The sequence below is a fragment of the Embiotoca jacksoni genome, unplaced genomic scaffold (genome assembly GCF_022577435.1).
Source record: "Embiotoca jacksoni isolate LCO1_2020_lvr unplaced genomic scaffold, fEmbJac1.0.p SCAF_21, whole genome shotgun sequence".
Classification (NCBI taxonomy): Eukaryota; Metazoa; Chordata; class Actinopteri; family Embiotocidae; genus Embiotoca; species Embiotoca jacksoni.
Window position 1 is genome coordinate 6,290,457 of NW_027185352.1, and position 22,134 is coordinate 6,312,590.

Genomic DNA, 22,134 nt, shown 5'->3' on the forward strand with positions numbered 1-22,134 from the left:
TGAATGTCTGCCACTGATTGGTTGGCCGAATGCCGCGTCTTCCTGTATCCATATCAAATTAAAAGCCCTCTTTTCAAATTAAAAGCCATGTAGGTTTGATACACATTCCAGCTACACTCTAGGTTTCAACCTAGTCTTCACAGGTAGTCTGGCTCCGCCCACCTGTTGCTCACAGCTTCATGTTTGCTGTGATTATAGTCTGGAAATCCTGTTTGCATGAAGGTTCGCTCGCCCACTTGGAAAGGCGGACCAAACAGCTAACGAAATTGAGGCCAAGCATTCTTTTATAAGTGGTGGTGGTAGCGTTTCGGCCAGTTTGTCGCATGTGGTGGTCAATGTTGATCAGCTGAGACCGCTACAATAGTTTAAAATTAACCCGAACTGTACGCACAGAAGGATGCAACGACTGGAAATGATTCCCAAAAAGTCAAAGTGTTTGTTTCTAAATGTAGTTCCAACAATGGCGGCGGTGGTTGAACCAGGTGAAGAGATACAAACAGTTACAACAACGCTAGCAAATATCCAGGAATTGGAGTCTGCAGAGTCAGCAATAATAATTTACCGCCACTGCATTGCACTCTGCTGTTATTGGGGTCTCTGTTGTACTACTCGGTGAATTTCTGTGCGCAACATACGTCATATGGTGTTCTGATTAGTTAAAGGCTGCTCCGATAGCTTTAAATTTATCTCCAGGTCCATTATCATGCAATGACTGGAAACACTCCCCAATGAACCGTAGCCAGACCCGTCTTTCTGAATTTGGGCCTGGTAATAGCTGGCTACCTCAGAGGAGGGGGGGATTGCTGAGTGCTCACAGAGAACGCTTTCAGTCAGTCGAACGCGCTGTTTGATCACACGTATCCCGTGTTCCCCGACAGGAGTTGGTCTGTGTCGAGGTCAGGCTGCGTCATCGTAAACTTCCATCTGCTGCAGGTACAGGACGCCCTGCAGGGACGTGAAACAGCAGCCGGTTTGACCTCAGACATGAAACGCTGCCATTTGTTAGTCTTCACATCGCCTTCAAGTATGAGACATGACACTAATGCAGTGGCTTTAATGGGCCCTAAACAAGTAGCCTGCTGACTCTCTGTGGAAAAACTAAAATTCAATTTGACGTGACGTGATCGACTACCAAACACAACACTACACAGAGAGCCTGGCTGCGTCTCATTGGTCTGTGAGGTCTCTAATCTTGAGTCAGCTGTGGACCAGATCCAGTCACTCACTGCTTCGTTTTGCCGTGTGTAACGATTACACTTTACTCAGAGGGGAAATAATGTGAAAGTGGAACATAGGTGTTAAACTTAGAGCAAAGAGGCCAGTTTGTTTATCAGCTCTGCTGGTAATGTCACATGACTGCTGCCTGCTGCTACTGAGGACACAGAAAAACTCAGTTGTCATGTGTGTCAGCACAGCTGGAGAGCCTTGACCCAAATGACTGGAAATAGGTAGGTATAGAGACAGATACTTTTATTAATCCCTCAGAGGGAAGTGCATCAATGTGTATCACCAAACAGGCTACATCTGAAGATGAAGAGGGTGTTTTTATATCTAAGAAAAAGTGATTTTAAAGACCCAATTTGATGTGAAAACATTTCCCAAGAACACAGAGGGGTAGAAAAACTTCTGAAAAGGATATACTTCCTTTTGGACTTGAGCCCTGCACACATGTACAGCACATGGCTAATGGTATGTGGCAGTCAACTAATCGAAGAAATAGGTTTGTGACTGGAGAGTTGATGGATTAAATCCTGGACTGGCTGGATAAAGAAATGTAAGAGCAAGAAACCCTTCGTTGCTGGTTTGTATTTGAAATATTTGCATGAAGCATTTGTCGAGACTTTGGGAGAGTTTTCTTTGGACTGCAAAGATGGTCAAGATCAGTCTTTTATACTGCTAACACCCAACGGAGCGCGATGACTTCGTTTTCTTGATAGCTGATGTGGTGGATCAACCAAGAGCTTCAGAGCTTCTCAAGTCAAATGTTTAATGCCTCCGTAATGGCGATAGCCACAGCTGGAGGCATTACGTATTTTAAGTTGTCCGTCTGTTTTATTGCGTTATCTCAAGAACGTCTTGATGAGATTTCTTCAAATCTGGCACAAACTTTCAGTTGGTGGACTGATAACATTTTGGGGGTGAAAGGTCAAAGGGCATCGTCCTCCCATTCCTGGGACTGCAACATCTCAGGAACACCTTGAGGGACTTCTACAAATTTGGCACAAATGTTTACTTGGTCCCAAGAATGAACTTACAAAACTTTGGCTGTCAAATATCAAGTGTCAACGTCACTATAAATATTATAAACAGGAAAGAGTTTGCTTACAAATTAACCATATCTATTTTAAACCAATGAGTGCAAACCAGATCAGCCAGTCTTAAACCAGAAATAGTAAGAATTTAAAACTATGCTCGATTTTTCCTGAAACTTTATTTATCGGGCAATAAAGAGCACAGCAGATAATGTGACAGCCTCACAACAATATACAACTGAAATAAGCTGCTTTTTCTTCGTGTGCTTCAATGAACAGGCAGAGCGACGGCTTAGATCAGCCCTCATAAACGCCAACATGGATGAAGATTGAAGCAAATCCTGCAGCTGACCCTTTACTCAACCCAGCTCCTGATCATTTGCATAGCAAGTTAAATCAATTTCTATCTACGCATTCTCATGCTGTGATCGTCATTTGAGACTTTAAGCCTGCTTTACTGAGCTTTACATGGGCTTTCATCTACATAAAAAGGGAATATTATCAGCGTTACTCTCAGATATGAATTTCCCTTTCATCCAGTGCTGCGGCCCATGTAAACTCTGTACGGGGGAGTCTTTGAAAGAATGTGCCAACATAACAAAACTGTTTTTCTTTTTTTTTTCCTTTTTCTTTTTTTTTTTGCCAAGACACAGAAAGAAAAAACACCCACCTCTTTTATTTATTGTTTTGCACTCTCAGAGGAAGAGCAGGGGGCGAGTAAATGACATAATCTTATTTAAGAGACAACAAGGCACCACTCACGCTCAGTGTGCCTCAAGGACATGTACTTGGCTCCAGTCCGTTGCTCAGCTCTTCTCTACTGATACTTGTCCCCCTACAGAACCATCTGTGTGCTCAGCAGCGCATGCCGTGCCAAAACAACGTAACACACCCTGGACTCATGACGCTCCCTTCACATGTACACATCACCACACCTTCCAAACAAATCCCATCCCAACCACGGAGGCCAAAGAAGATAAACCCAGAGAGCGGGCAAACATTTTGGCAAAGGCTCGGCACTCCACGCCATCTCTGATTGGCTGGTTAAGGGTAAGAGCAGTGCTAACAGCCGCTGTCATTGGGCAGTAAATGGATGAAGTGGCTGGTGCGGGGCACAGGCCCAGAAGCCAGGACAGGAGGCTTTTCACAGCACCATGGTTACCATCACGGTAACACATTCAGACACTTGTCTTGGAGCAGCTCTTGCCCTGGGAAAGGAAAACAGGAAGTGATACATGGGACAACTGCCCCCAGAGCTGATTCTTCTGATCTGTTGACCTGCATTCAGGCTGAATTAAGAATGGATTCTCCGCCGAGCTGCTTGTAAGGACAGAGTTTCTGGAGAGTAGGATTAAGTTCAGCTGTGGATCAAGCTGAACTCAACGAGTCCTCTTTAACGACGTTTTTTTTTTCTCCATTGTTTGAGGTTTTGAGGTTTTGAGTTTCTCCCAGCTACAGCCACTCCCACTGCTGCATAATTTGTTTATTTACAGTAAACAAAGCAAACTGGGAATATCCAACATATTTCTTTCTTTCTACCACATAAGATCAGGTAATGGAAAAGCATTTATCCATTTCAAAATGGCATTTAAATCAACACTAGCTGCTATTTTAATGGACAATAACTCATACCTGACGGACAGTATTGTGATGAAAGGCAATATTGGAACAAGGAAACAGCAATTTACGGGCAAGTGTCAGTTATTTCTGCAGTGTTGTTTACACTCTGTCCTTCCTGCCAAGCCACGTGAACCTGTGGACAGAACAGTAAACACGGCTTGACAGCAGCCTATCTGGAATTTTTGCGAGTATTTTTAGAGTCGGACTAACCCGTGTCACCGAGGTTCAGGTGGTTAAGGTGCCTTTTGTTTGGTCATGAGTCAAATTGTGAACAGGACCTTCTGTCCTTTGGCAAAAACAACTTGAAAGTAGCGGTCACGCTGCACCCAAACTTTGCTTTGCAACTTTGTCATGGCCGCAAAGACAAAAACAAAAAGAAAAGGCTGAATTTAATGACCTTTCAGTGTGCTTGCTTGTGTTTACAATTGCAGCAGAAAAAAGTAAAAAAAAAAAAAAAAAGGTCAAAACAAATGAAATCATAAAATAAATTATTTGAATGTGAAATGAAAAGATATCAAAACAATTGAAGTGTCATTTTAAGTGTAAGAATGAAGGCAGTGAAACTGTCAGTGGGACTGACGTTCTAGATAATTCTACACTAGATGGAAATACATCATTATACTAATATTATATTGTGGAGGTATGTATACAAATATAAGTTGTATACAAAAACAAATTGACATTAAAAATAATAAACATCAAATAACTTAAATCAAAGTATACTTTATGATATGCTTATGAAAAAGAGCAGCTCCACATTCAGGTATTACAGGGAGGCCAGGAAGGCCAAATAAGAAAAAAGGATGTTCCCTGAAATGTTTACGCAGATCTAAACTATAATTAGCCGAACTGAACTTGCATTTGTCCTCCCAACAAATGCCTAGTATATTCCCTTTAACGCTGACCTGGTTCCAATTACAGTTGTTATTTTTCTGGTCCTCAGTGGACATCCAAACTGGGAAAGCTGTTGACAAAAATCTTTCCTCCCCATGGCGGTTATTGTGTGGTTTCCTTTCACGTGAAAATATAATTTTTTCTGCTTCTTTTATTGCTTTAATGGGAAAAACCTTGACCAGCCAAGGCCTGCATGAAACACAACTTTGAGTATAAATGATTACATAAATGTACCTGTTACATTAGTCCCACGCTGTCTGGCCTGTGGTGAGTTGACACATTATAGTTACATGACTGAGGGCTATTCAGTTTGAGAGGACAGACTGCAGTGATTTGCTTCAGCACATGGGGAACACACAGTAGTTACAGGGCAGATACTTTTGTGTTGACTACATCTGAATTGTTTGTAATTCTCGATAAGCTTTGTTTCAATCACATATTGATGCAATTGAGAAGTCTGAAGTCCAGTGGACTATTCATCTGCACCACAGAGAAAGTATTTGCCACTAATCACTACCACCTTGTACAACAGTGAAATAATCCATTGTGGCACTAAATGCTGAAATGTAACACAGATGCTAAATGTAATGGAGCGACAGAAGGCATGAGAGCAGCTGGATCGGCAACAAATGAAATCATCCGTCGTGAGCGAGCTCGGCCCACATGCCCTATGACATGGACGAATACCGGCCAAAAAAAGGGTACGGATAACATGCAGCCAACAGCCTGAGCTGCCATGACTACAGCAGAGAGGAGCGTGGACAGCGCTGAGGTCATACGCCTGCTGAGCAGATGTTGCACCACACATGGGCCGGGAACCCAAAAGAACTGCTCTCTTGTTCCTTTACAAACAACAGACCTCCTCAGCTCTGTTTAATTTGTCCAATTGTGTAAATTGCAGTGTTTATGACTTGTGGGTAGTAAACAGGCAGTTTATCTGCTAGCTTTTTCTTGGGCGTCATTATGTCGGTGATCGACTTTCAATGCAGTTGGTGAACATTTTCAAAATTTTTACTGTCGACTGTCATAATGTTTTAAAATGCCAATAAGCAATACGTATATGTCAGATGTGGAGGCTCTTAGCTTGGCACTGCCACCAGGCAGCACACATCCAAGATACTTCAAAGGCTTACAGAAGGCATTGTAGGCGATGCCTAATCCTGTAAGCTCCAGAGATCTGTGGAATGCATTCTTCTGAATGAACCCAACAACTCGGAGTCCAAAATGGAAGCAGCAGGCATACTGTATGTGCTCAGGTAACAAATCAGTTGTGTCAATGGGAGGAATTATCTTCCGGTATTTATAATGAGATAAAACTCCCTGACGAAATATCTGCAAAGGAAATAACATGCAGGGAGGTCAGGGGCTGGGGTCAACCTTGAAAGTGAGACTATGTAAACTTTCAAGGACAAACAGTACAAGTTTTCTCTTGCAAAGGACAAGTTGAAAACAATAGAATACTTGTTGGATTAATTTGTTGAACTGAGAGGTTTTGCAGCACCGTATCGTGTGTCAGCGCCATCCAGAATACCGTGTAGGTGTTACGCTTTGCCTCGCCGACTGTCGAAGAAGGAGGTCATGTGATGAATTACAAAGAGTGATAAAGTTTGCGTGGGGTGGAGGTCGGGGGTGGTGAGGTGGAACAAACAAAGGATTTCCACCCGAGAAACAGGCGTTTGAGTTCATAAGACAGCAAAAGTCAATGTGGATTTCAACGTTTAAGTAGCATCAGCAAATTACTTATATAATGTAACATATGGAAATTGCATAACGTATGTTCAGTAATTTTCGTCACTTAGGTAAAATGACCTACTTTAATCCAAACTATGACCTTTCTCTAAACCTAACCAAGTGGTCATTGGTACCTAAACATAAGGCACCGTACCCGTCATGCCTAATCGAAGTAAAACATGACACTAATGCTAACGAGCTGATAGCGGGGTAAACTATCAGGGTAAACATTACACGCACTCAGCATTTAGTTCAAAGCACAGCCACGCCTGAGACAAGCCTCGCACAGTTGCTACTAATCTTGATAAAATATAACCAGAAATGTGATATTATGAGAAGATAAAGAAGATGAGAGGAAACTATGTGACAGTGATTAATGTCGCTTCGGTGTTGTCGGTTTTTCTGCACCTCGTGATTTCAGTGACTCAAGAGACTCGTAATGTACGAGCACTGACCTGATGTAAGTGCACATTAACTTTGCTTTCAGCCCACCCGGGACTAACTGACAGAGGCGAATGAATATACAACTCCCAGCTCTTTCCACGTTAAGTATACGAGAGACCCTGAAGTTACAGATACACACAGAAGGAAACCTCCCTCCACACTTCTGGCCGTTTTTCATTTGGCATCCAAAAGGTGCCAAAGGTGTCTTACAGATCAAACCGTGAGCAATGCTTGGCATGTTTTTGGCACCCAGAGCTTCAAGAAGTACTACTAAGCATATGTTGTGATTTTAAGAAAGAGCATGTTTTTATTCGTCACTTAGGAGCACAAAGAAAACCACCACCGGCGCTCCCACAAGCAACTGTTTAGCAATACAAAATAAAAAAAATTAAAAAAAAGGGTTACCCAGTGGACACAGGACCTGAGGCGTCTACGAAATGTAACTTAAAAGTGGGTCACGTAAATAAGAGGGAATAATAATCCACAATAACGGCCACAAATGTGCCACGGGGGCAGCGGCTGAGGGAGGGAGAGGTGGATGAGAGATATCATAGTTACAATCAAAGTCTTGTTCTTGGTCTCATCCCGGCTGCCATCAGGTCTCCCCACTGCAGCATCACATGCTGTGGTGAGCCTGTGCTTCGGTCTAAAGATCATACCTTATATGGCAGCAGGCAAGTTCTGTCGGTTTGGGGCTTCTGAGCTCTGCTTTAGAGAGCTTAACATGACAGATGACAACGAGCGTGCATTGGCCAAGACGAGTGTCCATCCAAATACAGTCGAATCACAATATGAGAGGGACAAAGATGTGAGAAAGTCAGCCCTAGGAGCTGTTTGGTATCGGCTTAAAGTTGACCTTATGTTTCAATACTGGCGCAGGCACGTTGTAAAAAGACTATTCAATGTCAAAATGTTCGCTGGGTGCCGATGTTAAAAGCCAAACAAGAGCGGGATTGGAGAGAGGAGGAGGGTGCAACGGGCCCCTCTGCTTTTATTGTCACGCCGTAAAAGGGTTCATCTCAGCATGTCGCTAACTTTTCACACAGAGATCGAGTTTCCATCGTCCCGAGGCTCTCGGCGAGGTGCGCAAACAGCCTATGAAGAGTCTGGCTGCTGAAGGCAATTAGCGACTGGCTTGTTATCATCAATGCAGAGGGGCTTCTGGGAAAGAGTGGAAGGTCCAACAAGATCTAAGTAGGTCAGCTGAAGCTGTTGCTGAGCTTTGTGGGGGCTCAACTTAAGATGCCTAATTAACTCTGTCGAGATTTTATTGGGGTTCAATAGCTATGACACCGCAAGGTTTAACAACAAAAAAAAAGAAATCACGTATCATAGAAAAGTCTCGCCCCCCTCCAGCTCCAACACCATCCCAGAAAGACGATGTGACCACAACAGTAGAGAGTCGAGCAAACAGGCTATAAAATCACCCGTCCAGCTTTTTGTGGTCCCTTTTCCTTCTCCCATAAAAACCCACCACTCCATTTCAAAGGCAGCGTCAGTCTCAACAATGGCTTGCACATGTACAGTCTGATGGAAGACTTCTTTGAGGTAAATTAGATGCTATCTAAACACCGTAAATACGGGACGTCTAGACACATAAACATATTTCTGTGCACACTGTATGAAATATTGTCACAACTGCATCGAATTAAAATTAGGCAGCTCTTTTAAAAGAATAGGTCAACATTTTGGGGAGCCTGGCTACTTTGCTTTCTTGCCAAAAGTTAAATAAGAAGATTGATACTTCTACTCCTTAAAACTGGAGCTACAGCAAGGAAGTGGTTAGTTAGGCCAATATTGGCGTAAGAAATTGGAAGACGGCAGAAACAGCTAACAAGAAGGAGTTAATAGTTCAGGAGGAAACAGTTCAATGATATCAGGGGTGTAACAATACTCATCATTTACGGTTCAATATGAATCTCGGCTTTTGAGTTACAATTCTGTAATTTTCTTGGTACAGCGGAGAAAACGATAATAATGTATAACTTTAAAAAAAAAAAAAAAAAAAGTATTTTCAAAGAATTTTAATATTGAAAAGTTCTTACTTGGCCTTGATTCTTACTGTAACAGTTCAGACACCAAAATGTTGTAAACTGTCAGTAAGAAAAGAGCTGTAGTATAAAAGAAGCAAAGTATAAAAGAAATCAAATAAAAAAATGTCCATTAAGAAAAGTGCAGCTTCCCGAACTTAAACTAAACTCTGGTTTTGTTCTTGCAGCGTATGTGGGCATGTAAAGACTACTGACAGCAGATGTTTGCATCACATCGTGTACTGAACCGAGCAAATTTCATTGTGTGGCGAACGGTAATAAATGAAAGTACACTCCGTTACACCACATAACTCCTCACAAAACCACTAATTATAGGTTCTCCACTCCACTAAAGAAATGCGATATAATGTTTGAATCCGTGAGCTTAAGACCTCCTGGCTATTAGCTGCATGCTTAATGCACAGACGTGCGAGTGGGACCAATGCTATCTTTCAACTCTTAGCAAGGAGGTCAATAAACATATTCCTAAAGCATTTCTGTAAATGTAGCTTGTTGGTTTGAAGAGTCAGGACGGAGTCTAAGCCTCCATTTTCAGTTTGTCTATGACAGAGTTTCACGAGGAGACTCATCAGCAGGATAGTGTTTGATATATACATGGTATAAATAATATATATAATGATAATACACTCTGTTCTAATGAAGACAAATTAAGAGCTCGGCAAGGGAAGCGGACATTATTTTTGATTTGGTACAGACTGTTGTCGATTCTTCATTTCTGAACTTGTCAGTTAGCCAACCACAGCATTTCTCTAATAAATTCAAATTATTTATTAAAATGACTGTGTTTGATCAATGTCATTGGCAAGTCTTCTGCACTCTGACTAAAAACGTGTGAAGATAATCCAAAAATAATTATACAAATTTTAAGGCTGACTTAAACATGAAACGAAAAGGAAATGTTGCAGCTTTAAAATGATCAATTCAAATATTTCATAAAAAGCAATGCTGTACCTGCTCCACTCGGATCTCGTACTCTCCGTTCAGCTTCTTCCCTCGGAAATACTTGGCCCTGCATGAAAAAGGAGACAAACCGTGAAAAAGCGGACAAAAATATGCTTTTCAAACACACTGGAGTATTTTAAACAGTGTGTGCTCTGCACATGTGGCATTTCTGCAGTGGAAACGAGAGCATAAATCACAATGCTGATTGATTTGTGTGTCTTCAGGTCATGTGTGCACTTCAATATGTGGATTCCTGCCCTGCAGTGCAGCGTACGTGCTCCAAACTCTCCCAACAGTCAAAACAACCTTAAAATATCTTTTTGTTTATTTGATGGAAGGAGAACTGAAATTTCAACAGACCTTCCAAAATACCTTGCAAGTAGGCAAAATAATGACTCACATTTTCCAAGATTACAGAATCTGACCTTGCAGCGCTTCAAATAAACAGAATCTCTTGGCAAAGAGAGTCTAGTGAAATAAAGTGCCTTTAATAAAGAGAACTCACTGATTGAGGGATAGTCCTCTGTGCCGATTTCTTTCCTTGAAATATTCTGTTGATTGTGTGTGTGTGTGTGTGTGTGTGTGTGTGTGTGTGTGTGTGTGTGTGTGCACCACTGAATTTCTATCTTTATTGTGTTACCTATTTGCAGCAGCAGTATGGTAGGAAGTAATAGGAGTAACTAAGCAGGTGATGCAGATGAATTATCTTCAGTCATGGTGATGACAAACTTTATTTCAAAATCTGTATCCTGTTGATGCCAAGATCGGTTTATTAGACACACAAAGTTGTTTTATTCTACTTTTTGTGGTTTTATTTTCAGGAAAACACTAAACATACAACTCACCATTATTGATGAGTGTAAATTTGACACTACATATCTAAAACTGAAGAGCATTATTAGGTGGCATACTTCAGATTTTCACTCTCAAGATCATATTTTTGACCGTCTATTTTCTTTGGTCTTCTCAGCCATGTCCCAGTGTTGCATGGGCCTCGGCGTTGAACTCTCACCCCTCGCAGGCGTGGGACAGTTCACAATCTGTCAACGGCTCCGGGCTGGAGCCGTGAGTAGCTCAGGATGTAGGCTACATGCTGGAGGCCTTCGGTTACTGGGACAGGCTGTTTGGGAGTTTCAGTCCCTTTCGACGCACAAAAACATACAGCAGTTCCCTTTTGCACCATTTTTCTCAAAGCCTCTGACTAAACAAGGCCGCTGTCCTCCTCCGCCCGACTTCCCCACACCGGCCTCCTTTGTTTTTCCATCTGCCGACATCTGTCCTTTTAGGTCCGTTCATTAACGTTCATTACGATCACTGAGGAGGATCTTGCTCTTAACATGTCCCAGCTGTTTCGGGTCCTTTGCCGTCTCGTTCTCTGTAATTTTAAAAGCCGTGAATCTTCAGGATGGCTGACCTACATACTAGACAGCAATGCCCCGTCACTCGGGACCTCCGCTGCCGTAGAGCATGAAGGAGGACCCGCAGGCTCACCGGTTAAAAATGACTGTTATGCGTTTCAAGGTATTGCAAAACATGTTGTCACTTCGGGTGATCGATTTTAATTTACGGGCCGCTGGGCTGTCTGGTTTGAACAAGAGCTTTACACGTGTTCAAATGTAAACTTTCAGCTCCGCTAAGAGGTTCTGGGTTTTCCGTCTCTGCACACACCCACTACATAAACACCGTGAAGCTGAATTCCTTTCTTTGTTTTTTTTTTACCATGAGAATATGTGACTTCTTTTGTGTACCACTAATAGGACGCGGATGAGTCATGCATGGGGACAAGACCAAACTGCCCCTCTGGGCTTCATTTTTGAACAGTTATCACCGTTTCTATTTGTGTCCGCTCCACCGAACCTCATGTTATGTGAAAACTGCTGCGTTTACAAAGGGTCACATACTTATAAAAAAAAATCGGGGGTACTTCTTCGAGTACTTGATGCGAACCAGGTCGTCAATTGTACAAGCATGTGTCCCAAAACAACATACTGTATACACAGCAACAAAACATGGGAAACCGTTATTCGTTCTCAGTCCCCTACCGATAGCCAACATTACTTTTGCGTAAGCACGAACACAATTGTTCAGTACGTTATCTGCATGAGTATAATTGTAATGACCCCTAAACTTAATTCATTCGTCATTTTAACCCAAACGACAGGAGCCCCTTTTCCACTTCCAGTACCGCCTCAACTCTACTTGCTTTCGGTGCCAGGTAATAGATTTTGTTGTCCAGAGCGGATTGCACCGCCTCGATGCGGCTTCGTTACTATGGCAACGCCGCACCACACCGCCATGACATCATGTTCAACACAACACACGCTCCCTGGATCCTTTCATCAGCAACCAGACATGTCTTCAATTGACCGCAGCAGGTTTTGCAGGTTGCCATCAATCAAATAGTCCAGAAATAAAACGATTCCAGGTGCTAAAGTAGCTTGGCTGATAACTACGGCCGGTTTGTGGAGGAGGTCCTGTGATTCTGATGATCCTCTCTGACCAGTCGTGGTGTCTTCACGACACCTTTTACTATCGACTCAGCTCCCTTGGAACCTCCATAGAAGTGATTTCAAAAATACTACCGGGTGCCTTCGACAGCTTTCACCCGATGGACAACAAAAGAAATGAGGAGAGTGAAGGCGGTACCGACAGTGAAAAAAGGGCTAACGTTTCCCTTCCCATCCACAGGCCCACCTTATTGCTCAGATTTCAACACTAGACAGGAGTTTTGGGACTATATTGGATTTCCAACAAATACTTTATTCTAAGCACACCGAGACTTTTAGACCCTCCCGGTGAGTTAAAGAGACGCAGCTAGTATCGATGAGGATAGATGAAGGCGCATGACGGTCTGCTCTGCCTGCACTAACAATGGAGTTGGCCACAATCCAGGGGAATTGGTCAATCCTCAATGAAGAGGCAAGGCGTAAAAACTAGGGGCATAGAGTAAGTTATTAGCTGGGATAGTCTAAAGTGTGAACTGTTTTTAAACCATCAGAATCTTCCTGTTAGATTTTGTCAAAGGAAGAAGATGCATCAGCCCGGTCGGTTTCTTCAAAATCTGACCGGAGCCGTCTCAGAGTCACGGCGTATGGACCGCTGGACCTTCAAATCTGAGATAACGGGATTAAGTTTCAATACATATGTACATTATTGTCTTCACCTTTTAAGTACTCTTTGAAATAGTTTCAGCATTTTGTGATGTTGGCCTGCGAGAGCATGCACTCTGCAGTTTGTGAACTTTTGCCCTCTTCGTGCAACGCAGCATGGATTAACAAATGCCGCGAGAGGATTTTCTGCTTCTTCTTGCCAGCGTGTAGGCTCCCTGATTTGTCTGGAGACAAAATATGAAATGAAAACCTCTCTTCCTATGGCTCAGGGCAACCCGGGAATCTCACAGTACTCTGCTGCATACATGAAGAAGTAAACATTTTTGCTGGAGCCGGGCCGAATTGAGCAATTAGATGCTCATATCATTCAGAACGGAGTGCAAATAGACTGACAGCTACTTGGCAAATGGTCCTTCACGTCAGCCTGAAAGGGAGGGAAAGAGGGAGAGAGAGACATGGAGGCAGAAAAGGAGGGAGTGTTGGTGGTTGCGGTGATGCTCTCAGTGCTGTGTACTGCTATTGTGCATCAGTCATTGCTGGAGGCCAAGTCTGTCAGGGCAGAGCAGGGTTTCCCCGGAGACCTCACCCTCTCCGCTGGAATGCCCAGGAGGAAATTCAGCCCCGGGGAGCGAGCGAGGGACGGACGGACGGACGGACGGACGGACGGACGCACGGACAGCCTCACCTCACACTCTGATGCGTTCACTGTGCTCTCTAAGTCAGGGCTACTCAGAGACACGGGACTAACTGATGAGTAACCTGTATGACATCACCACAACAGCTCAAGGAAAGGTTCCTGAGGCTGACATGACAACATCAGACAATTAATCAGCAGCTTTTTGGTAATTATTTAATAATAAATTCCATCTTCTCAAACGTGAAGATATGTTGGGTTTTTTTCTCATTTTCTAAGATATTTCGGAAAAGGTTTGAGTTTGTGGCAAAAGATTTGAAGTTGACTTCTTAAGCTTCTGAAGATGAAAAAAACATGTTTTATTTCATTCATGGTCCAATGAATGAGAAAAAATATATACTTCAAGGTCTAAATGTTAAAAAAAAAAATTAAATAGAGTTGAACTTGTACAAACTTGAAAAAAGATTTTTAATTATATCAAGCTGAGAACCTGGCATCATATTTAATATATTAACAGCTTCGCAAAAATCAATACAATACATTCATCAAAATTCAAGTACTTCCAAGTTTGGTTTTTTTCTCACCTATATTCCTTTTAGAGCTGTGAATGGCAAGTTCTTGTTTTCTTCGAGGGTTACGTTTAGGCATTAGCAGTGGGATGGTTAGGTAAAGCATATCGGGATCAGAGCCAATCAGAGTCTGAGCAGGCGCGAGTCTTAAAGAAATGTGGGTGGGAAAAAAGTAATGCCTTTTCATTTCGGTGCCCGTTCTAGGTTGGATCATTTAGAGGGACACACTTTTAACTGTAGACTGCTTTGATTGGTTTTAAGTTTCCTTTTAAGATTACAAGGCAAACCTGAGCAAACCGTTTCCATTTTACTAGATTTTCGACATTTGCTTTCATGCGGAGCCGAGTTTGTGGCCACCACACTGTTTGCAAATTTTTGGTCTCAACCAACTCTTGAGGAAATTAATAAATGCATCACAGCGTTCACAAACTGCCTGCTGCTGTTATCAAGGTTGACGAGAGCAGTGAGTGATATCCAAAACAGTACGAGGAGCGATTGAAGGGTTTGGAAACTGTCCCTGTTGCGCGTGAACAGATCAGAGCGCGGAGGGTAAAACAACAGCCGTCATAAGTAAAGATTACAGGTTAAGTCACTTGATCAACATCAGCATCTGTGTTACACCGATTTTTTTTTTTTTTTGACCAGTTAGACGTCTGCATTTGCTCAAAATGAATTCAAGCTGAAGTGGCGCTGTTGGACACCGTGGAGGAGATCCAGGGTGAATCACAGACGATGCTTGACGTGTTTACAGAAACGGGGCTTTGAGGGAGTGAACAAAGAGGTGGTAGGAGCTGCACCAGAAGACGACTTGCCCCTCGTAGAGAAACACGTCACACCTTACGTTTAGTCATGTGTTCATTGATTTTAAAAACATTGATGACAGATGCTTAAACTGTCAGAGTACAGAAGAGCTTCTGTCTGGGGATGAGTGCAGCCTGAAATCATGTACTTAACGCCCGGCTGCACTGGATGGTGAGAGAAAAGGTGGTGGATGGTTTCAGTTTATTGAGGTTACTTATCTGCCGAACATCTGCCAGTATAACAAAGTTGTGCTGTCACAGGTTTTCCTCCAGATAAAGCAGCTCTGCTGGTGACAGGCAGATAGAATCAAATCAATGTTGATATATGGAAATGTATGAAAAACACAACACATCTGTTTAGAGTGGCCGCTGGAAGACTTTTGGACGCGTGTGGCTTCAAAAAATAAAACCACGATTGCATCTGGAAATCACTACAGGGTCATAAAGCAAGTCAGAAATTTGGCCGGTGCGATTGAAACTTTTTTTCTTTGAGCAACTCAACACAAAGATTTCAAAAGCAAAGCAGCATAGAGTGGACCTGTTCCCTAATGTTCATAAATCAACCGCAGTGACCGGACTTCGCTGCCAAACAGAAGGTTTCAAGGTGTCCTAAACACCCACCATGTCACAGACACGTTGCCAAAGCAGCAGCCAAATAGTCGGCTTTTTTACTGGTTTTATTTGAGTCTGGGAGCCGAGCATTAACTGTTCAGCTGCTGCTTCAGGATCTACCTGTAACATCTGAAATGGCCTCTGAGACTCCGTGGCATTTCTCATATTAACAGGCAGAGAAAGGTCGCAGATTTACAGTCACATTTTGAGCTTCTTTTTTTAATTTTTTTTTTTTTTAATGATGTCAGTGTGGACATGAGAACATTGAGAGTTGTGACCTCAGTGATGTTAAAGCAGCCGCAGAATCACAGACACTCTCAAAGCTGACATTTACCAATGATGAGATCTTTGAAATGAGTCATCAGAGAAAGGATGGCTCTGGAGATGAAAGAAAATACAAAGGGCTTCTTTCATATAACTCTGACGAGGCAGTAAAGTCAAATTCTTCATTTTATTCCAACACAGATCCCTTGATCCTGTTTCCAATGTATCCTTGGATGTGGACAACCATCACTTTGATGCTGAAGAAACTGTGATGATTCTCAGTTAAGTTCTGCACTTTAAAGAAGTTTCTTTGATTTCTGAGCAGATTGTGATGGATATCAGGAATTAACATTATATTGTCTGAAAGTGTAATCACATTATTTCAGTGTGTTGATATCTGACTGATTTAATCTCAGAGAAGAAGCTCCATTTTTGATGCAAACTGCAGAAATGAAGCACCAAGTAAGTTAATAACCACAAAAAAAACGGCTGCTGCAGCTGCTGACCACGTTAGTGAGCGACGACAATAACTAACTTCCCCTTTGCACCTCTCACTATCATCGCCTCGTGTTTCTCATTGCACACGTCCGAGGTTTAAACCTTGAACTGGATACTGACTGATTATTACTTACAGCTCGAAGATGAGACGTGCAGGATGATGTCTCACACAGTCCAGGTTGGTTTGGAATGAAATCAAAGTAATGAGAAACAAAAACACTGCTGAGAGCAGCTTTCACTCATCTCTTCCAGAGTGAAGAATTAAGTTACAGCAGTATGAGACATCCTCTCCTGTCAGCGCATAATTCATCATAAAAAGATCTCCTAAATCCACCTAACATATATTTTTTTAGAGAAATCATCTGAGGGCGAGTATTTCAATCTGTTTGTGACTGATATCCTGCTTTGCCTGAGCGGCCTGGTCCATCAGCAGAGGAAGACTGTCTCACAAGAACCTCAGAGGTAATCAGATATCACCATCTGCTGGTTGAAGCGCTTCACTTCTACGTCCAAACCTCAAAGCCTGAGATGAACAGATGAGTAGTTCTCTGTAAGGCTGTGACTGAACTACAGTGCCACCTGCTGGCTACTCATGGAACAGATATAAGTTAAATAAAGGGAAATTGTTATCAAATCTGATCTGATTTAAAATATGTATAGTTTTAAAACTAGACGATAATGATGTGGAACACAGACTGTCAGAGGACCGCTCCCTAAAATCATAAACCGAGCCGTGGAGTTCACAGTTTATAGGAACAACCATTCGATAATATAAGCACCGGGTTGAAACTCACTTTTCAGGTCCATTTTCTGAGTCTGAATTCTTTTACCAGTAAAAACAAAACAATATAAACTGTCAGGATTATTTCATGCAGTCTGTAATATTCTTTTGTGTTTAAGATTTTTAAAGTTCTGGTGAATTAGGGAGTAAAAAGCCAAACAAGCAGCTCTGTAAAACAAACATCCGCTTATCTCCCATTCAGATTACATTTCTACTAAAACAAGTGAAGTTATCTGTCAGCGGATAAAGCAACAGGAACGCCTGTCCTATCAAATGCCACGTGTTTATCTTCTTTTCTGAAAACTGCTCTCAGGAAAAAAAAAAAAGAAAACTGTAATTAAGACAGACAGATAAGCAGTGTTGTTTGGAGTCTTGCTTTAAATGGAAAAAAAAATGTCAAACATTCCCTCCAGACCTGCACAGAAATATGTCTGAAGAGATCATTTTTCACATCACACACTGGAAAGCGACTGGTTTACAGGCTGCTGATTGGTCCATACTGATCACATGACTACTTGCCAACAGGTATAAGAAACAGCCTAAAAGCAACCATTTTGCACTTGACCTGGTGAAGGCCTTATGGCTGAAATACATAGACAATGAGACATTAAAGGCTTTTTTAAATGGTTCCCCTCCTGAATTATTTCTTCAACAGACGAGTTGTGATGTCACAACATCCTACTTCTACCTCCAGTAACCTCACCACCTCAGACTCAGCTTTCTAGTCTCAAACCGAGTGAAGTAACAAGAAGCAGAGAGCGTTTTTGACTGGAGGGACACTTTTGGTGTTCACAAGAACAGGAAGTGCCAAAGAAGACAATCTGCCACCCATCACAAGATAATGCAATTCCTCGACAACAAAACCACGAGCTGCGAATCAAATCCGCTCGTCAAAATATGATGAAAAACGCAGCATTACAAATTTCACATATTGCAGGGATGTTGCACTAGATTGCAGTATATCGTCGTCAAGTCATTGACAGAAATAACTTCTCCTGGTGTGCGCACACCCAAAAAAAAGCACTTGTCAAAGCCTCCATAATTCTGTCTTTATTTATGTAACGGAGTTTGTTGCGGTAAACATTAAAACCGCGGCTGCTCTCTCAGGAGAGAGGAGGCTTCTTCAGAGGAGCTCTGAGGGTGGATCATCCCCCGACGACTCATTTCAGAAGGGAAGAGAAATCGGTCCTTTTGGGGATTTCAGCCAGCGGGCTTAAAAGAAAAAGAGGCCACCCAAGCTTTTGAGAAAATTGAGAGCAATGTTGGTGCTTTAGACACGGCCGTCAGCGCTGCGCTTTAATTCGGTGATCATTTTTAGACCCCGACCTGATCCCTCCCCCCTCCCCCCCGCAGAGAGACACGTTTCTGTACGTAATGATCCCAGCTAATTCTGCAGATAAATTCAAAGGGCTGGAACCGGCTAATAACAGCCTCGCTGAGGTCGGTCTACCGGCAAATGCCAGGCAACAAGAATAACAATTCGTGAAATACAAGAGTGGTTTATTGATCCATGAAGACAAACATGATAAACTGCAGCTGCGTGTCGTGACTGCAGCTCTGGAAATCAATACCTCCACGGTGTGGAGCAAAAGGCAGCTCATATCCACCTCTCACATTCATGAACTGCTGGTGAGAGATGAACACATCTGTCCTCATAAAAGCAGTTTTATTGTCATGTCATCTCCACATCAAAGTACTTTCCTCTGGTTGGCAATACAGCTTTTATTCCAGCAGCTTTCCAGAGCAACAAGCCTGCTCAAGCAAAGGACGTATGCGTCCCTCACGGACAATAAGAAGTCTCACTCCTTACAAAACTCAACCCAAATCATTTTTGGACTTAGCACGAGCTAACAAACAAAGGCAAGCCAATGAAAGACTCATTTGTTTACTTCTTCCAAACTAGCAAATTATAGCAATACTTTGGTATTTTTGTTAAATTCACCAACTTTCTTTCTTAAGAGTTAGAAGAGAATATTAATATCACTTTAAAGCCTGTGAATTATATATTGAGCAAGAAGCAGTAAACCTAACGTGGCATCCAGAGTGGAGGCTGCTAGCACGGCTCTGTCCAAGCTTCAAAAATACACTGAACAAAATGTAAAAAAAAACAATAATGCCTGGGAACTTAAATATTTTGTGAAAGGAAAAAGGATCCTTTCACCTACAACAAATACATGTATTCCCAAAAATCAAACTATGGGTCTAATGATTAAAAAAAAAAAAAAAAAAAAAAAAAAAAAAAAAAAAACAAGCTGGTTCAATTTAATGAACAAAAATAGAGTACGTGTAAATTTGTTTGTGCTGACCTACCTTCCACAGGTTCAACTAAAGACAACTCAAAGATATGTCCAAAGAAGGGCAAACTTATTCTGTTGAAAACTTATTCTGTTTAAACACAGCTTCCTTTAGAGAAGAGAGTTTGATCTGTCATCTACTGCTGGAGGTGTAACTTCCACTCAGTAAGAACAACAGGTGAGAAAAGATGATCACAGGTGTTTGTGGAGATTTTCAAGGGAACAGAAGTTGAAATGAACTGGAGCCGTTTTTGTTTTTTTTCACCGTGACACTCAGAAACAAATAACTCAGCTCAGTTCAGTGTTTGTTGAACTAAGGGCCGATCCGACTTATTTCTTTAGGAAACATGCAGCGTAATGTGAAAGTACTACACATGTGCTCCAACCATAAAAGCTTCCGCTCACCAGTCTGTGTGCTGATCATCGATCACCAGCAGGACTTTGGGTTTGCGGATCACAGGCTTGGCCGGCTGACTGCTTCCTGCAGAGGCGCCTTCAGCGGCTGTTGCCGCCGCTGATTTAGCGTGTGCGGCGGCGGCGGCGTTCTGAGCCATCTGTGCGCTCTTCACCACGCTGGAGAAGGAGCTGAGGAAGCTCCCCGTGCCCGAGGCCAGGCCCGGGGCCGGGCCTGAGGCCGGGCCGGAGGTCGGGCCGGAGGTCGGGCCGGAAGCCGAGCCCGAGCCCGAGCCCGAGCCCTGGGTCGGGATCGGCATGCTCGGGGGCTGCCGCCTCTCCGTGGCCGGGGAGGCAGGAGAGGAAGTGGACGAACCCGGAGGCGTCGGCCTCTGCAGGTCCATCATGTAGCCGTTGGGGAGGTTGGCCACAAAGCTGCTGTCTGACAGGCGCCGGCGAAGGTAGTTCATGGTGATGGGCTGGTGGGTCGGTCAGGCCAGAGGAGGTGAAGGGGAAGAACGCCTGAAGTCCTGCGAAGGGAGACAGAAAGGGTTCGTTCACACTAAGATTTTATCTCACCCCAGTATCTATTTGAACTTTTTTTTTTATTTTTATAAAACATATTAAATCTGCATGAATCAATGGAAAGATGTTGAAGGAAGTTATTGTACAGCGTTGAGCTCACAGTCAACCGGTTACCTCTAAGGAGCATTTTACATTCTTCTGACTGATTGTTTGGCTTTTACAGCCATCAACTTTCATATTTTGGTTCATTCTATCCTCTCCAATCAGCAGAGTTTCCAACCATGCAGGCAGATGTAAAGTACCCTGCCGTCATTACATATCTTTGTCAAAAGTAATGATGTGTAGATAAAGTACAGGCCGATATATAAAGAATATCGGCTGATGTATCGATATCGAAATCTTTTTTACCGCCTTATATCGACATCTGCCCCAAAAATCCAGCACTGGTCAGTTACATTTTTAACAAGATAATACTTTATGTCAGAGTTGGGTTTACGGTTTGCTGCGCTGCCGCCAAGTGGCCAAAAAATATACAAACGCAGGAGAAGATAAACACTCGGAAAAATGCAGCTACGTTATAGATTTTAGTTCTTAAAGTGAGTGAAATGAGATTATTACATCATCACAATAACGGCAGAATTTTCTTCAGGGCTTTCAGCAGACTACATTACAGTGCATTACTGCACAGCTTGGATTTTATGGAACAGATGGAAGTTGTTAAAAATATGATGCTTTCCCACTTTCTCATCTTCACACCAATTAACAAACATCAGATCTCAGGTGGAAAAAAAAAATCAATCAGACGTGGAAAACACTGAGGTGTCAGTAAATGTTAAAAAAGGAGATTTTTATCACAGCTATGAATCTCCTAAAACCTGATTTGCATAAGATCAATGTACCCAGGCAGGGAAAAGGGGGACGACAACCGCTGGCAAATAGTTCAGTGATGCAGCAGTGATGATGCAAAGTTGGATGAGATTCACAGCTCACATCTTTGTGAAGCAGATATCTGCCGCTGGAAGAAAGGAAACGGTTATATAACACATGGAGCCCAGCGTGGCAGGGAGGAAACATTCAAACAGATGAGCTATAAAACTGCAATGACGCGAGCGTACTAGCAGAGGAGGGGAAAGGAACCTTTAAACCTGATTAAAAGTAGGCTGCGCTCATAGTGAATGGAGCTCGGATGAGATGAAAGTGCATCGGTTATTGAGGAGTCGTGTCTCAGGCGGATGTGCCCGATGTTTGGGGCTGCGTTTTTGTAGTTAGAGGGTGAGGAGGGGTCTAACGCGCCCTCAGCAGGAGAAAGGAGATGCGAGGCAAATGTTTCATCTTGACAAGTTAATGTAGCGGGGCGATCACCATCAGGAAGCCTCTGAACGGAGGGAGTGTTGTAGCTGCTGCCTGATCATCTGCAGGCAAGAAACTGAGCTGAAAAACATGACATCAGAGCCATTAGAAACTGTATGCTGCTGTTGCTGTTGGCGGCCGTGCTGATCTTAGCTGTGAGCACGGACTCTCTCCAGACGGAATGACAGCGAGCCGTGAAATACACCTCGTTTTATTTCAGTGAGGTCGGCGAAATATCAGCAACGCCTGTGAGTGTAACACAATGCAGTTCAGCAGGGACACAAAAAGTGACCTTGAAGTTGAATCGACACCTTTCCACAACAGCTCCAGACAATAACAAGCGCCTTCGCCTGAGCTCGGCGTTCGCACT

At 42.8% G+C, this 22,134-nt stretch overlaps 1 protein-coding gene across 1 annotated transcript in view; it reads right to left on the minus strand.

Annotated features, from left to right (window-relative positions):
• The window catches only part of syn3 (synapsin III), a 112,346-nt gene that overhangs the window by 81,036 nt on the left and 9,176 nt on the right, over nt 1-22,134 (minus strand). The window contains exons 2-3 of the mRNA XM_069156593.1: nt 19,902-20,419; nt 9,944-10,001 (exon numbers count right to left, since the gene is read on the minus strand). Of these exons, the coding sequence (XP_069012694.1) occupies nt 9,944-10,001; nt 19,902-20,359 (516 nt within the window). The 5' untranslated portion in view covers nt 20,360-20,419. The remainder of the gene's footprint in view (nt 1-9,943; nt 10,002-19,901; nt 20,420-22,134) is intronic.